General features: G+C 34.6%; 1 protein-coding gene across 5 annotated transcripts; it reads left to right on the top strand.

Annotated features, from left to right (window-relative positions):
• The first annotated feature begins 861 nt into the window (after positions 1-861).
• On the top strand, positions 862-16,389 carry LOC116768894 (AN1-type zinc finger protein 6). Of its 5 annotated transcripts, XM_032659768.2 has the most exons (7): positions 862-964; positions 2,054-2,123; positions 2,698-2,835; positions 8,545-8,861; positions 10,822-10,986; positions 13,739-13,880; positions 14,625-16,389. In XM_032659768.2, the coding sequence occupies exons 4-7, from the start codon at positions 8,763-8,765 to the stop codon at positions 14,771-14,773; spliced, it is 555 nt and encodes a 184-aa protein (XP_032515659.2). In that variant the 5' UTR covers positions 862-964; positions 2,054-2,123; positions 2,698-2,835; positions 8,545-8,762; the 3' UTR covers positions 14,774-16,389. The 5 variants fall into 5 exon arrangements, with proteins under 5 accessions (XP_032515659.2, XP_061385331.1, XP_032515660.2 ...); XM_061529347.1 differs by lacking the exon at positions 2,054-2,123 and having other exon boundaries at positions 867-964; XM_032659769.2 differs by lacking the exons at positions 862-964; positions 2,054-2,123; positions 2,698-2,835 and adding an exon at positions 3,884-4,116.
• The last annotated feature ends 1,969 nt before the right edge of the window (positions 16,390-18,358 follow it).

Genomic DNA, 18,358 nt, shown 5'->3' with positions numbered 1-18,358 from the left:
TTAATTCTATCAATATTACATACATAGTTCCTGAACATTATATCTTCCTATATAAATATTCTACTTCTACCAATAAGCTTCAAGGTAACGCAGATTTGTATAAGAATTTTGTTTCTTTTTTTTCTCAAACCAATCCAATTAACCTGATATATTATTGTGAAAATAAACCACAACAAAAAATGCTTCAAGAATTTTTTAAAATTTGAAAATAACTTAAGAATATTTTCTAGATTTTGGACGAATCTTCAAAACCATTTATTACCTTAGTTTTCTCTAAAGATTTACCCTGATACTCATACATTTAAATTAAAATATTATAGTCTACTTATAGAGTATAATATTTTAATTTTATAATATTTTAACTTTAGCGGATTTGAGACTTTTAAACTGTTACTTTAACGCAATCATGTATTTCTAAACTTTCTTGACGTTACGTTATATAAATATTACTGCATCGAAATAAACAGATCTCTTAAAGAGGATTTTTACCAAGCTGCCTTAAATTCAAAAAAACTTTTATAGAACTGAAATACGGAGTTCAGCCAAATCCGGTATTGAAGACTCAAATATATATATTTTTACACACAATCAGATGACTCACAAAATAGAACAATTTTGAAAAATACGTTAAACAAAATTATTTACCTTGTATACATTTTTTAAGAACATTTATTTGAAAATTTAAAGTTGGCTATAGACAAAATGCAAAAAAGTTCAATAAATTGTTAACGTCTATAAACTATTTAATTCTAATATAATATTACATATTAACTAAACTAGATTATATTTGATATAATGATTATTATTTTTCACGATTTTGTTTATAAAATGATTTCTATATAAGCTGGTAACCTCACTTTGGTCACGTGATCTGTGTAGTCTAGGTTTTGCAAACGGTGAGTGGAGTGCCTTGTCATCAGTCCATTAAGTTTTTGGATGATTTTCTTTGGAATTCGTATTCAAAGTGAGTAATTTTGGAAAACAAATTCTTAAAACTACAGTTAAATACTTTCTAAAGTGTTCGATCGTGATAGTGTTACGTGGTTTTATATAACAAAATTCTACCTTCTTCCGTGACTAGTGTGATATGACGCCATTTTACTTCGTGAATGCCAATTATCGAAGTTCTCCAATATTTTCTTTGTTTTTAAGTTCAAATAATATAACTACTATATAATAATTTAGTCTCCAACAATATTTGATGTAAATTTGATGAGACGTATTCAACAATATAATTATTTGAACGTTATTGCGCTTTCGTTATGTATGGCTTGAACGCATTTTAATCATGACACCACCACCTTGGACGTGTATGCATAACTATATATATTTGATTTTATAATTACATATTAAACTTAAAATATGAGTTTTAATGTAGTTAACTTTTGATTAAATAACAAAAAATAAAAATAAACGAATTTACATGCGTCAAATGAGAATGGTTTGTTTTTTTTTGTGTTACTTAAATTTTAATAGCTCAGTACACCTCATTTAATAAAATTGTAGGTCTTATCGTTTCAATCAACAAAAAGTGTTAGAAAATGACAAAAGGTTAATAGTTTTATGATGTTCATTGTTCACTAATTACAATGTGTTTATACAAATGCTTGTTGTTGCAACACGCGTATATATTGTTTTAATTTTTAATAAGTCTATAAATTCCTGAATATTTGTCCATAAACTGTCCTTATATTACTCTGTTTTAGTTTTGTGTCAGTTATTAAATAACTCAATGGCCCACAAAAATTTGATTTAACAATTGTTCCCCCCCTCATATAAAATAGTATTTTGGGACCAATGACATTGTTTTCTTAGTAGCCAAAAGCAATATAAATAATTTTGATTTGTTTGTGGCATTGATGAATTATTAATATTGTTTTTATTTCAATGTTCTAGAAACAGAGTTCAACAATTAACAGTCAGTTATAGTAAACAGCATAACTTATTCTTAGAAATTGTACTTAAAGTAATAAAGGTTTTGTTTGTTTATATTAGTAGTTAATTTGAGTAGGAACAAAATATAATTTATGTATTCAGCGGTTATTATTTTTAGTGTCCACGGCTATTGACGAAATGTCTGGAATTTGCTGCTTATGACTTCTAGCCTTTCAAAATCTAATGAGGTAACTATTTTTGCATAATTACATGTAGCTATATATCATATTTTTTGTGTAAGAAATTATTCATTATGCTTCTTTTGTGTCATTTTTATCAATTTCATATTTTCATAATTCATCAAAGTTATTTTGTGGCTTATTTAAAAAGGTCTTAGTTGATAAAGAAGTTACATAGATTATAAAAGTTGTTTGGCTTTGTAGTATGTTTGCTTACACTGTCTAATATCTTGACATGTTTTTCAATTTGGTTGTGTTTGCACTCTGTTAGGATTACCACTGTACTTATTTGGCAGTTTGCCATAAGAAACCATGTATCACATAGTATATCTGTTATAGAATATAATTATATCTAATTAAGAATTTCTCATACAGTGTTTCTCTCAAAACTTGTGTTTTTGTATTAAAATGTTTAGAATGTATGTATTGGCAACTGTTTAAATTATTTGTTGCTATAAAGTCTGATTTATTTTTAGAATCTCGTTAGTCTTTGAAGCATTAGTCATACTTAATGTACATGTTAATTTTAATATTGGAACAAAAACGAGTTACATAACAAAAACAATGTACGATGAATTATCAGGTGGAGTAACTATTCATTGTGATGCCGGTGGATGCTGACTACTACTGCACAGACGTGGTGTCGCCTGGTTGTGAGCTGACGGGCCTTCGCACTTGGAAAGACATTTGTCTTGTTAGGAACTCACTCTTCCAACATCAGGTAAGTTGATTTTTTTTTTGTATTTAGTCACTGAAAATTTTTCTTGCACTATTTTAAAGATATATGTGAAATGGTATTGTTAATGAGTCAGTTATAATGTTACACTCGAAAATATCCGCGTCATGCTCTTATAGAGTATAGTTATGCACCATGGGATGTGCGCGCCAACCATTGCTTCGTGGATAATATGAATTAAACTTATTAAAACAATAGCATTAATTGTTGATACTTTATGCTTATTTGTAAAGGACTAGTAAACACGTACATTTCTGCCAAATTACATTTAAAATCTCAAGGTTAAATGTTTGTTTACACCGTCGTTGTGTATAAAAGGTTTATCGAAAGTAGTCTAAAATCGAAATGCGTCGTCTGAATTAATCCACACCTCGTGAGATGTGGCAAGCGCGTGGCTGGGCTGGCGGGGTCAGCGCCCTGGCCCAGGACTAATTTGGGGGAGATCGACGACTTGTACCGTCGCGGCTTTGTCTGCGTGCAACGCACCCGCAATGGTCTCGTTTGCTTTATATTGTAAATTCGTTTGTTCACCCTTAATTTCACATATTAACTGATAAATAACTTTGCACTACTAGATAACAAACAATCAATTATATAAAATTTCTAAATGTATAAAATTTTTAATAAAATTCTGTTCTAAAAATATGTTTACCCACCAAAATCATCAATTTTACGTCCGTCTGTTGAGTTGCACGGCATAATAACAGTAAACATTATAGAGCGCATTTTAGGGAAGTAGTGATGACGCATTCATCACCATAGCATTTGTGAGTCATCAATTTCTATAACCGTTTTATTTATCAAATCGCTCCGCGATGACTGGTAGAGTCGTGATGAAGAGGAACACGTTCCCGTCAGCCATATTCCGTGTCTTTGTGAGCGGTGTATTGAATGTTTTGCATGTTTATCAGTTTAATGGTAGATCTTTGTTTGTATTGGTGAGTGCGTGTGTGGAGACGGTGACGCGGATACATGGGTGGCGACGGGCGAGTGGCGACTGGCAGCGGTGGGCAACCCGCGGTGACCGTTGGACGGCTGAGCACTGTCAGTGTGTGTCGTAACGTTGTAGTGATCGGAGCTCGTTAAGCGAGGCCGATATACTTACATACCAGCTCTGTGTCGAGTACCGTGTTTGTTTGCTAATAATATATCGTGTAAAGTGAAAATAAACTATTATATATAGTATGTGTTTGTGATGGACTTATATTAATGTGGAGCGCTCTAGCGTTGTTATAACCGGCCATGGGATTGTTCTGTCGTTTGGAGGTAATTGTTGTGGTTGCACGTTGTCTGTCTGTGTGGTTTGTTTCGCGTAATGTCGAGAGGAGTCTCGGCGCTAGCTAGACGAGGCTGTATGAAGGCCGCCGCCCTGACCTTGATGGCACAAGTTCAATGTCCTTGCTCGTGTTGATCTGATGCAATTAAGAAAAATCTCTTTTTTAAATTACTAGACTTGTTTTATAGTATTTTTTTCATATTAATGATTCTGTTCCGCGTTCTATTTATACGATGTCGTCCTTAATTACTAAAGATGTTAAACGTCCTCTAACTATATGTTATCGTAGTGTAAACTCGATGTAAGTGGTCATATCCTGCAGTTCATAGTTCATTATAGAGATGTTTATCATAATTAGACTCAGAATACATTCTTAGTTCATTCGTTTAATAAGTTTTTCTTTATTTAATATATTATTTTACTTTATATATTCTAATTATTATTGCTCGAAAGGCCCACTTCGTTTTGCAGCGAATTTAGCATCGGTGGGTTCACAATTATTAAAAGAATCTTAATTTAGTGATAGTAATTTCTATCAAATAACCTCAATCTTTATGTTATTCTCGTTTAACCTTTTGCTAAGTCATTCTATAAAGTATTTTTAAATCTTTAATTAAACCACTTGTAGAAGTTCGTATAATCAGGGTTCAAGTTAGTGAAATAATATATAATATACATTATTAGGATTTTGATAAAAAAGGTAGTAATAATCTTTATTCAAAACCCAATTCAAATTGCTATTGGTGTTATTAGATCTATTTTCAGTTACTTCGAACTTATCTTTATCTTATATAATAAAGATTATTGTCTTATAGAATTTTCGCGAGACGAACAAATTTCGTCAATTTGTTGTTTTCAGCCGATATTAAAAGTTTTAGCAGGAGATTGATTCCTATAACACAACTTTTCTCATATCTCGCTTAGGTGAACTCTGTCGTTTGATATGTTTTTGTAATAACTTTTTGTTTTTTTTTTTGTACTATCATTTCAATCATACTGCGCAAGATGTTAATTATTGACTTTAAATATCGCGAATGGAACAATGAGAATCGCGTTTAATCAAAAGAGAGAGAGAGAGCTATACTTGAAGCGCTAATACAGCTGCGTGTGCGCAATCAGCTGACGGCGCGGCGGCCATCTTGGCGAGCGAGTTCCATTGTAGGAGCGTCATTGTTCACGTTTGTGACGCAGTTCTCACAACGCTATGTCATTGTCCTTAAGTCCTGAAATACGCTTTGTTACAAACGAATAAACCTGTTGATGGCCGATGCGGAAACGCTTCCACGTTACGAGATTCAACATTCACACGGAAGCCTGCAAACCGAGACCCTGGCACTTCTATTTTAGGTGTGTAGCGTTTCCGCTTTGATAGATGTGTTATTGGTTGCGAGTCTGTTGATTTGCCTGATGCCTTTGTAGTTTTTCTAACACAGTTTACATACCGGGGTATAATTGTATCGACCTCGTTTGGTTTCCGTGTATGTTTGTTGTTCGTTTTTGTTTGCTTTGTCGTGTTCTTCGGAAGATTTTTAATTAATTTAAATTCTTATTTTAGAATATCTTATTTTGATTTGCTTACTTATAGTGTTTGAGGTTAATTACACAATGGGACGCAATTAACTTTTTCTTTTTTAATCTGAATGTTCTTTATATTTTTAATGTTCTCATTTCCGAGGGTTATCTCGAGTGGTCGATATATTTTTTTTCAGTTACCGTTACTGTTACCGTTGTGTCGCTGGTCAGACCTGTATTTTGTATCGGCCGCTTTATATTTGATATATTGAGTCAATGATAACATTCGTGGGCTGACCTACATTCGTTCTTTAGAAGTTCCACGGTTTCAAGATTGCTTATTATTTATTGAAAGTGCATTTTATGTAATGGTTTATATTCAGTATCGATACTAATATGTCTTCAGTTTTGATGTCACTGAAATATTGACAGTTTAATTAGACACTTTTAGTAGTTTAGTAAATGTCCCACTGGCACGTCATTATTCTAGACATTAGATTACACTAGAGCGGTTGTTTGTTTTATCAAATGTTATATTTATTGATATTAAATTGAATTTGAAAATGTTGTAATGGAATAGGTCTTCTTCTGGTGAGTCACGTTTGTCGCTGGGTGAATATGAGCGGTGAGCGTGCCTCACTACAGTGTACACATGCTAGCGGGGGGTACGACGGACCAACACTACCATATGCTGACGAAATATGTGCTGTTACAGAATGAAAAACCTTCATATAGCAATAGTTTTTCTGCTTTCATTATTTTCGTTTTAATTTATTATTTGCATCTAACGAAGATTACTATATAATTTGTCTTTAAACAACATTAAATTAGTATCAACGCTATACTTTGAGTGTTTGAATGTTTTCATACATTGTAATGAAATAAATGTCGAAACCAATATATTATATGACGTGTTGGTTAAAAGTTTAAAATAGTAAACACGTTAGAGGTTCTGTTAATGCAAGTCGAAGCGGGTCGTGCTCGAATTGCGTAGCGAGCATTCAGCAAGTAGGTCAGCGGGGCGCGGCGGTACACGGGGCAGAGATACATTTATAGATAGAGCACATCTAGCATCTACCACCTACCATCTACAACTATAGAACATCCTGGATATAGATTAGATTAGATAACCTTTGAGACGTGTTGCGCTTAAAACATTTGAGTTGTTAATGGAATATTTCGTATTGAATTTTGTTTGTGGTACGTTAATTCAACGTGTTTGCTCTAAAACAACACACATACAATGATTGTTGTATCTAAGTTTCTTGATAAATCCTGCCAGTATATTTTTAAGCGGCTTCGTGCAGGTCAATTGCATAATATAATATTTCACGCGAACACGATCCGGCTCATGGTTATCATATGAACATTAAAACACGATTATTTTCGTTAAACTATAGTTTTTGTTTGAAAAACGTGAAATTCATTGATTTTAAGTACCTCGCAAAACTGCACGCATTCGAGATTATTTTGTATTGCGTAACAAAAAAGTATACAGAAAGAGGAAATCTTTATTCAATCAACGTAATTACAACTAACATTAAATCTATAATGTCCGAGGAGGAAAAATAAAATTCTCAGCTCATCCAAATGACGGCCCAGTTTGACATTTGACGATGAATTGTCATTTATAATGAGTTGCTTCACAGGTGTTTAATACGGCAAAGCATTGTGTTAAATCAAAGCAGGTGCTAAATGAAACGTTACGAAATATCAAACGAAGTTGTTTCATAGTAGTTCCGAACAAGTTCCACGTCACATGCGCCGGAGTGTCCGTGTGTCTGGGCGTCTTTTATACAATGTACCGTAATCATCTAGCGTATGCACCCCTTAGATCTCAACGACGGTCGATGACTTGAGCTACGAACAAGACCAGGGCATTACCCCCGCCTCCAGGCGGTTGGAGCCTCATATCACTTTCATTAACGTGTGTTCTTCGCAAAACAACAGAATAACAGTAGAAGCCAATTTAAATATAGCTATAATTTCACATTTAATTCTTGTACAACGTGTTTGCTTTTGGATTTCTAACTATAGGGCATGACGGTTCCTGTATATACTATATATAAATATGTGTTTCCATGATTAAATTCACTAGGTTCAGCAAACCTTTAGAATTAAACTAATATGTAACTAAATAATATAAAACTAGCGTTATTTTTTATATATTTTATATGATTACATTTTATATTTCCTAATTTTCCTATAGTCTCGATCGACATTGGCAAAATTATACTTCAATGTCTATAAATTATCCGTGTTATTCTGGTGTGTAGTCTAAGTTTAGTTGTTCTCGCGTCAAACGTCAACGCGTCATAAATGTATGCATTTGAATTAAACAAATGTTTATGATATTATCAAGTTTGAAATTTTCGTATTCGTAAAATGCCTCGGTTAGGAATGATCTAATCCTAACGTCACGATGAAACTTGCAAGATGTTCTGTCACAGCTGTTTGTTCTGTCACAGCCAGTCAGCTCGAAGCCCGTGCTACATCTGGTGCAGGCTGACTAGGAGACCTTGAGGCGGACCGCGATTTCAGCTTGGCGGGCGCGTTCTACTTTACCGTAGCTCTCTCTTGTTATGCAAACCTGTCGTTATGCATATTATGTTTTGCCTCGACGAAACAGCGCCTTTGATACTACTTTCTATAATGCGTGCTATGTTTGTGTGTTATGTGCGTCGTTGATTTTCGTCAGGTTATAGTAAATAGTACGTTAGCGACACGTTTATCTTTCTGCGTTTTAAATTCGTACGTGAGATATCATAAAAGTTGAATAACAGAGGTGAAAAACACATGAGTCACGTTTATAATATGAATCATGGATTTTCGTCGTATAAGAAAACGAAAATAAAATACTGTTTAAACAACGAAATGTTTCTTATAATGTAATCACATTGTTACAGGCCCCTTCGCGATCCTGACACAGAAAGAAGTATCAGCTGTACGGCTATAGGAGTAGCCGCGTTCGCCGACAGCGAGCGACGCTTACTAGCAAATTTTTATAAGGTGTCGGGGTGCATTGTACTGTGATCTGTGGACGTTGTGTTACAAACGAGTGCAATATACTGATAGTGCAATCATATTGACATTGTTGTTTAAAAAGTGAAAATAACGTGGAACTATGGAGAGGGAATCGAATCCGATGGAGGCGTTGTGCCGATCGGGATGTGGCTTCTATGGAAACCCCTCGACCGATGGACTTTGTTCAGTTTGCTTTAAGGTAAATTCACGATGTTTACAGTGTGAGTGTTTTATAATATGTTTAGTCGGAGATAGAGATCTAAGAGTATGTTCATATGTCGATACCGTGATATTTGTTCTCTATATATAAATATACCTATATGTGTTATATCTTTTAAAAATTACAATTCGCCCACAACACCAGCTGTTTGTTTAGTGTTTTGTTTTTTGAGGTCAACAGCCTTGGTATTTCATTACGATCGCTTGCAGCTCGCTGGCAATGAACACTGGATGTGAATATGTAAAAAATATGATGACATTAATGTTCTATATAAAAGAGGATGGACAATACTTTAAAGAAATGGTTTTTTGACATCGATATTCAATGAGAATATTCGATAGCGGCTTAAATTGTAGTTATTTTTTAATCAATTTAAAAAAAAATTATCGTGTTTCACTACCTCCATACTCTATAGAATTAATGAATTTTAAATTTACACGTTTGTACCTTAAGGTTACATTCACTAGAATGATTTTATTAATAATTTGTTTGAGTCAATACTGTTTTAAAATCATTTCATATTCTTATCTACCGTTACTATGTGTTGTTTAAATAATTTATTAGATATAACTTGATATCAGACTTGTTTTTTTTTTTTAAGAACTTTTCTATATAAATTACAATCAAAAAAATATATATACGTAAGTTTAGATTAGTAATACTTTGAAAATGTATCTTAAATTTTTATTAAGGAAATATTTTAATTGTTACATATAGAAATATAATAATAAAGAGAGCAATTTAATGAAAAAAAAAAATGAAATCAAGATAAATATGTCACACATTAGTAAAGTTAACGAAAGAATGTTTGAAAAGTGAAAACTGGCCGCGTGTCGGTCACCTACCGGTCTGATAATTATGTCTATAATGTAATGTACTTTAGTTCCAAAATAGTCACCCACATTGTTCCCGTGTCCGGCTACCGAGTGAAGTTGAAGAAATTATATTAATATTGCTCTAAACTTTTAAGACAAAAACTAGACTGATTGAAAGTTTCATGTTTCTTAAAAGGATGTTACAAACTTTCTGTTAGTATACCTAACGTCACTACAGCCCACAAATAACATTCGAGGGTATAAAACATTAATTTTGACTATATTTTACCGATTTAAAAATTCCATCTTTTTTACCAAACAGTCGAGGTTGAGCGGTTATTTTGTTGATTTGTACGTTGATGTTTCCTCATTTGTACAAATGTTACTTACTAAATATGTACCGTCATTTATACGTACCAAGTGTTGTGTGTATATTTTTTTATATCATAAAATTTTATCATAATCGTGTAAACTGTAGATTAACATATTACACATCACCTACAATATAAATTAAGTCAAAGCACACATTGTAATTTTTTTTATATATTTATATTTTTAACATAAGGAAATTAACTTGTAAGAATAACATAATATTTATAAAAGGGTCATAAAAATATAAAACAAAGAAATTGTGTAACTAGTAAATTGTACAATGATGTGTGTGTGTAGTGCAGGCTTTATATATTAGGATATTTTGTAGAGAAATATGTTAGTGCATATTTTATTGTGCTCGGCGCAATTATAACGAGATATATTGGTTGATGGATGATACAGGAGTGTTTCTGTGTTGGATATGAGAGTGTCATGAGGCTTGTAAACTAAGAAGCTCGTACAGGATGTTAAATTAATCTAAGCGCGTGTACCCTTTACTATTTCTATTTTAGTTCGTTACCAATGAATTAAAACTTACGTCATTTTTATTTTTGTGAAGGTACTTTGTTATAATGATGAGTGCTGTTGTAGTATCTTTGCATATAGGTTTAATGCCTTAAACTCTAAGGCTTAAAATAAATTAAAACCTTATACATAAACGTCTTGTGTCGCATGTGTTGTTATGTTTATTTATGATTTATGAATTTCATTCTCATACAAATATATCTGTATGTATGTTTGTGTCATTACAGGAAGCCTTAAAGAAGAAGCAGCAGCCCCCAGCGAGTACGCCGTCAGCTGTGTCGTCTTCGTTCGTGTCGACGCCCACGCCCACGCCGGCGCCCGCGCCCACGCCGCTAGCAGCCGCCGCGCCCACGGTGCCCACACTGCCGCAGGCGCAGCAGCAGCAGACAGACGTGAGGCCACATTACTATTATATATATTACACACACACACACACACACATATCTGCACGTAGTCTTTTAAATGTATAAAAAATATAATATTAAATTAGTTATTAAACCGGCTGTAAAATGTCGATCGCACCACAAATGAAAATCCGATGGGTTTGCTCGTTTAATTTAAATACGTATTAATGATCCTGCAAAGACCACTGTGTGTGTCATAAAAGGACTTGTAATAAAACATTAATGTATTAAAATTTGAAATGACAAACATATTTATTTATTATGAATGAAATTTTATCATCCCAGTGCGGAGGGATGTGTTACTTTGATTTTTTTGCTTCGTTTTTATTATTATTTAAGCTCAATATATTTTTTTTTATAAAGACACATTAATGCTAGTGAGTCCAGTCGTATCTCAAACTTTGTCCACCCCAAGGCCTCGCTCCCGTTTATAGTGCATTGATCGTTTCATTGCCACGTCCCACACTTATCATGGCTGGTGTTTTTTTTCTTATTGTTGTTTAAAAAAATATTTCAATGTAAAGTTCAGTGAGATCGTTGACATATACCGCAGGACGCGTCGTCGACCGCCGCTAACATTATCGTCATACACTTGCTCTATAAAAAATCTGATTTTTTTTTACTATTTCACATATCAAATTAACTTTACATACGTATTTTACGTTACATAAGTAGTATATGTAAAGATTTTTTAATTTGATAAATTTTAATATTGTTAAATATTACTTAGATATCTATGAACTATTACATAGAAAGCACATCTATACATTCCGATCGAGTACTACAGAAATCTTTATATTTTTCACGCACCCCATGACCTAGATTTCTCAATGTTATTTTCTCGGTGCGATCACTCATGCCGCGAGTGTTTTGAAACAAAAGCTTTGATATAACATAGTGTTTGTCCGTACGCGGTTTGAAAGTGTTCTCCGTCTCCCGGAGTTAATACGCGGCGTCCGAGAATGTCTGAGTACATGTAGAAGCTATATTTGGATTTGATTGAACTACCGCGTTCAGATGCTGGATGGAAAGCAAGGATCGCCTCTTACATGGGCCCTTAAAGAATATATACGCACATGGATCATCATAGGAAATATATGTTTATGGTATTTCTGACAACACGTCCCCTTAGTGTTTGGTTAAATCGTAATAATTACCGGTAAAAATAGTCTTTTCTTTTCAGTTAAAATTTTTCCGTATTTTTACCCAACGTTGAACTTAAAAAAAGAAAAATAATGATCAAGATAATTTGTTCTTTTTTGGAGTCGGTTTCAAACTTTCAGTTCTAGAGTAAACAATGGAAACGTGTACTAAGGGTAACTTGACAACTTATTGAATATCATTATCTATCAAATGACATAACTCATATTTATGTATTGAAATGATGCGGTTCGCTGATTTTCTCTGTATGAATCTCACAATTGAATTCAAAGACTGGATTTCTTGCAAATTATAATATGATGGAATGAAAATATCACTCACCCGATATAAAGACAGTCATTGTAAGGTCGTATGTCCACACGATCTGATTAACGAACGACTTCAGAATTGAGGTCGTCTATTTAAGGCGGGCCAAAAGCGAATTCATTAAGCCCATTCAGATTTATCGTTGATCAAATATTACAAAAGATACGATCCACACGGAGACAGATATTCGGCAATGACCTCACTATTATTTGATTTGAATGTGCAATGCGATTTGTGTTTATATAAATCATGTGCGAACGACCGCGACACACTCTCGTGCTCTTATAAAAGACGACAAATTAATCTATTTTACTCGTGAATGAAGCGGCTGCAATGAGAAGTATTCTACCGGTTTTAATATGGTTACGGTGTTCCTGAATGTTTTGTTTAAAACTATATATATCGTAAAACGGTCTAATATCGTAATAAATTTAAATTATACATATAACAATATATATCGTCTGTAGTATACATTCACAATACGTACAGTACTGGCACACGTACGTTTTGAAATAAGAATTAATGTCAAAGAGACATTTGATGTAATCAGGAAATACAAAAATACAACATATTTAATTTTTTTTTCTAACGGTTTATTGTGTAAAATGAAATTAAAATAATAATGTAACATTAATTTCATTATAATTATAAAAACGCAATCAAAAATGCCGGACTTTATGATATACTAATAGTGCGTCGGAGTGATCCCGTTGAACAAATGTGTCGGTTTATTGTCATCGGAACCGATTTATGAACTATTTCGTTAACGTTGAACAGATTTCACACAAAATGCTTAGTTATTATGATAAATACTTAGGAGAACAATAATGGAAAATGACCCTAGTAAGAAAGAGTCAAAAGGGAAACGGATATTAAAGAAGGCATTACGGAGGAACAGTAAGTCGAGCAACAACAGTCAGAGCTCACCGCTCGACCTCAGCATTGGGTCGCGATCCAAGAGTTTCGAGAATAAACGCGCGTCTATCGAAATAAACGACAGCACGCCGCTACCGACGCCGGACGGCACTAGCGAGATAGCCGAACACAGCCGCGGACGATTGGCACCGAAGGTCAAAGCGGAAGAAGATGTCAGGCCGGCGAAGAAGACGGTAGACATAAACGAAACACGGAACACCGTACAGGACGAGGAACCGGCGGCCAGTGTTGACGTAGACGGTAGTAAAAAGAATCTGAAACGGGTCCGTCGCCACTAACTAACACACCTTATACATGTACATAGCAGGAAGTTACTCAATGAGGTCTATGTTCACAGAAATTCGAAGAGGAGAGTGGAGCGGGCACCAGCGGCGCTAGCACGGGGGCCTCCGACACGGACGCTGACGACAAAGACCCCAGCAAGGACAAAAAGAAAAAGAATAGATGTGCCGTCTGCCGCAAGAAGGTCGGACTCACAGGTGAGTGTTACAGCGATAAAGTATTATGGGCGAGTATATAGAGAAGTGACATTTAATAATGCATTTGAAAAGGGATCTACTGTAGTTTTGTTAATAATATACCGAAAAATTATAAACGTTTTGTAATACATATAACATAATATTTTATTTTAATTGGCTTAAAGTTGTCGGTATTTTGGTTTTAAAGTTTGAATCTCATTTTAGTTTAAAATGAACCAAAAATAAGTAAACATTAAAGAAGAAATGTTTTTTTTATATAAAAAAATTTAAATGTGTCGGGCAACCATGCATCTTGATATCATACAATGACTACATTTTAATCGAGTAACACATGTAATGAGTCGATACAATGTCTAATATGAGTCGAGCGGGTCGCGTCGAGGCATGGACGTGAATAAATAATTTTGCGTTCCATTTTAATATCGGCGTTACACAACATAATGTTATCAAAGCGACACGTTCGCGGTACACGTGTGCCGATCGATGGCTGATGTATTTATCGCCGGCTCGAGAGCGACTCGCGAACGTTATCGACCTCGTCTCGGTGTAGGAATATTCCGTCCAACCTGCGACTTATCTTAATTTCACTAAAGTCGGTCTCGCAGTCTCGAAGCTGCTATGTCAAGCTTTCGAACGATGTCCCTTATCTACTTATGACATACAAATTAGCCGGCCATGTGATCGGCGGTTTATCAGTATCCGTTTGTGGTTTGTGATAACGATGATAATTTGGTCCTCGTTCAGGTTTCGAGTGCCGCTGCGGAGGTCTGTTCTGCGCCGTTCATCGATACAGCGACAAGCACGAGTGCTCGTTCGACTACCGGGAGCTCGGCGCGCAGGAGATCCGACGCAACAATCCAGTCGTCGTCTCGCAGAAGATACACAAGATATGAGCCTACCTCCCATCCCCATCCCTTCCCCTCCCCCAGCCTACCCCGTCCCATCTATCCCACCCCTACCGCCATCCCTCCCCTCCAGTCCACCGGCACGTCGGTATTCGTTGTTTAAATAAACTGTAGATCGAGCCTGTGTCTCTTATTTTGCTTAACGATATATAACATGTATTGATAACGAACAGACAGAGACTCGATCACTTATTATGTTTAGATTGATTTGTGGCGAGAATTTTTGCTTTTAAAAGAGATTGGGCGTTTGTTGCATCACGTCGCCGGCCGCTGATGAAGTATCACTCGAACTAGTAATGAATACTCTGCTTGATAGCGGTCGTGACGCTATCACAGAGGCTAGTTTTGTTAGTCCACAGCAGTTAGGTCACCCTGTATTTGAGTGCTTTGATAAATGTGTAGCGCGTCCCGATGCTATTGACGGAACCAATTGATTGATTGTCGTTGTCGTTTCAACTTTCTCCTGACTCACTTTATTGAAGCCGAAATATCGGTGTGATTATAATTTGTTTTAAATTGTTTTGTTGTCTTTCTATATCTCATTTGATCTTCATTCGTGCCGTCGACCGGACCGAACTATACAATGTGCTCAATCTCGTTTTTATTAAAGTTGTAGATAATGTTCTTTTGGGTAGGAATTTCATGATTTTTTTTTGAGATAATAAGTAGAGTTTTGAATATGTCCATTCACCTCCATTGTAAATATTAGTTATAATTAATTATAGAAACAAATCCTATATATTGTAAAAAAGTAAAACTCCAAAAAAAGCTACATTGTTACGATTCCAACGGAGAGCCTAGCGTGCTTGAATATCGACATAACAATTGTACGCTGTCGCTCAACGAGTGGGAGTGGCTCGTCCCTCCGTCATATATTTGCCTAGTTGTAAATTGTACAGATGTTACGCTGCTCACGAGACTCGTGTTTTGATGATAACGAAAACACAAGACATACATACAAACATACCGCGACCACGACACTACTCACTCGCGCACACTCTGGATTAGACGTCCTATACAAATTGTTAGTACTTTAATTTCGGTTTGGGAAATCGTCGCTTCTTTGTCTAACATTCGACATGAGTGACCTAGAGTTAGCGAGATTGTGGTGTTTATCAACGTAAGGTGAACGCGTGAGGGAACCGCGCTGCGACTGTCGCGTCGCGTCGCGTCGCAGTCGCAGCGCCCCCTCGTTCCGCTCTTTGTGTGAAATTTTAAGTAAGCGATAGTTATACATTTATAAGTAGTGGACACTTTATATTATTACACATTATATAAGTAGGAAAGAATTATTTAGCTTTTTTTTCTTTTATTCACAATATTATTCAAAAATTGTAAGTTGTATTATGTAACTTGTTCATTTTAGTGAAGTTTAAAGTATGATACATTTACAGCTACGGTCGTCCGCAGTAGACTAACTGATTGGTTGGACTTAATTATTTAATGACTTTTGTTGTATATTTTGTTAGGTCATTGATTAATTTTGTTCTTTTTGCTTGAACATAATCAGATAAAAATATGTTAATAATGATGATTTTTTCTTCTATCTTGCTGTTTTAATTTAGTTATTCTTCTATTAAAGTCATTAAATTTCCAGGAACATATATCTGTTTTATTATTTTAACCCTTTCTTATTGTAACTCTCATGTATATGTTCACAGGGAACAAGTGAGCGAAGGAATTTTAAATATCCAGATATGTTTAGCTTTGTATTTGAATTTAAATCCTCTGCTCTATATATTTTTCAACTGTAAATTTAAAACAGGCTATTTTTATATTCAGGTACAGTTCAGATAGCAATAAATAGAACTTAAGAAAATATACAGCTATGACAAAACACCACAAAGTAGTCCAATGTGCAAATAATACAAAAGTTGTCTTTGATCACAAAGAGAACTCATTACCAAACTAAAATAAAAAATAACTTGGAAAGGTGATACAAACCTCGCTTTCACATTCACAAATAGTGCGCTGCCTGTAAATTTACTTTTATATTGTATAATAATAGACTGATGAAGAAATTATTCTGTACTGAGAATGTTGTTCAAGCAATCAATAATGAGAGGTATCACAAAATTTCATAGAAAAATGTTATATTGAGACGATAGTCCATTGAAATGTTACAATTTAAGGACTGAATATTGCAGTTTTTAGAGGACGCAATTTTATTTCTGAACTGGTTGGGGGGGTCAATAGAAGCTTAACCTGAAGTTTGTGGGCTCGTCTGTCTATAACTTTTTTTTATACATTTTACCAAAAAAAATGCATCAAACCAATCTTGTAGATTAACTTTTGACAAAAAAAAAAATCTATATATTTTTTTTATTTCATTCATTTAAGACGCTGTTACAGCACTTCAAAGTTGACCGGGTTTGTCAATGCTCATGAGAATCCGGTTGGAACGCAATATTTAACTTATTTTTTTTTAATGTAAATATATTGCTACAAAATTTTTGTTGACTTCGTACAATTTTATTTATTCCTAACTCTTTTCCCCGCCACCTTTGAGGTAGAATCTATAGGCGCGTTTTTTTTAACGTGGTATCCCCAGTAGGTCTACTCCACGTATATTTTGCTTGTAAGGTAATCCTCGACATCATATTTTTAATCACTCATTAGCTAGCTACTCTAATCTCCTTTTTTTCGATGGTTCAGGCTGTGACTCACAGTCCAAATCGACGTCAAACGTGAAAGTTTGAGGAATGACAGGAGTTAAAACTGGAAGTCAAAGTTGGAAGTTCATCCTCAAATTGATTTTCTTCCATTAACTTTGATAGTTCCATAATGTTGCTGCATGTTTCACAAGAACAAAGGACGCGTATTGTAGAGCATTTCAGGTCTGCTTTTCTGTAGCCACACATACTTCCGCAGTTTCCCGCACATCCTCAGAAAATTAATTTCATGAGATCGGGGGGTGCCGGAGGCTTGGAAGCTTGTATTGGCATCCACATGTTTGCATGCTTTTTCCAGCCCCAATCTTCAGGATTTTGATATCTTCCGAGCCACGACTGGAACTTGTGATATACTCGGAGACTATGTCGACTATATCGCAAAATAAGGATTGTCACCCCTTTTTTCAAAATGGCGGCCGTGAGAAAAGGGTTGCGACCCCACAAACTTGAGGTTAAGCTTCTATTGATCCCCCTAACATGTCCCAAAAATAAAATTGCGTCCTCTAAAAAATGCAACGCTCATGTAACATTTAAATGGACTACGCATATAATTTATTGAGTAAATAACCCCGTCGTAAATCTATTTTTAATGTATGTATTAAACATAGAAACAGGTTTCCAAGCGGTCCGTGAGTGAGGTAAAAGAAAACAGCCGACAGCGGTGCCTACATTAATGTGAATACAGGCAGGCCAATTCCGTTTGGCGCAAATTCATATTTTAATAATATTCTAAATAAAAAAGTGTCAGTTTATTTAAATTTCTGCATTTCAAGAAAAAAATATTTAAGCGAATTAAATTTCTTTGTCGCAGTATTTTGAATAATTTAATTAATTTTTGTTACTGGCTTAATTTTAAAATAAAGAAGAGTATATTTTTTAATTAATGTTTGTTTTAGGAAAA

The sequence above is a fragment of the Danaus plexippus genome, chromosome 5 (assembly GCF_018135715.1).
Source record: "Danaus plexippus chromosome 5, MEX_DaPlex, whole genome shotgun sequence".
Taxonomy (NCBI): Eukaryota; Metazoa; Arthropoda; class Insecta; order Lepidoptera; family Nymphalidae; genus Danaus; species Danaus plexippus.
The sequence above is the reverse complement of the archived record's forward strand: the minus strand, read 5'-3'. Positions and strand labels throughout refer to the sequence as shown.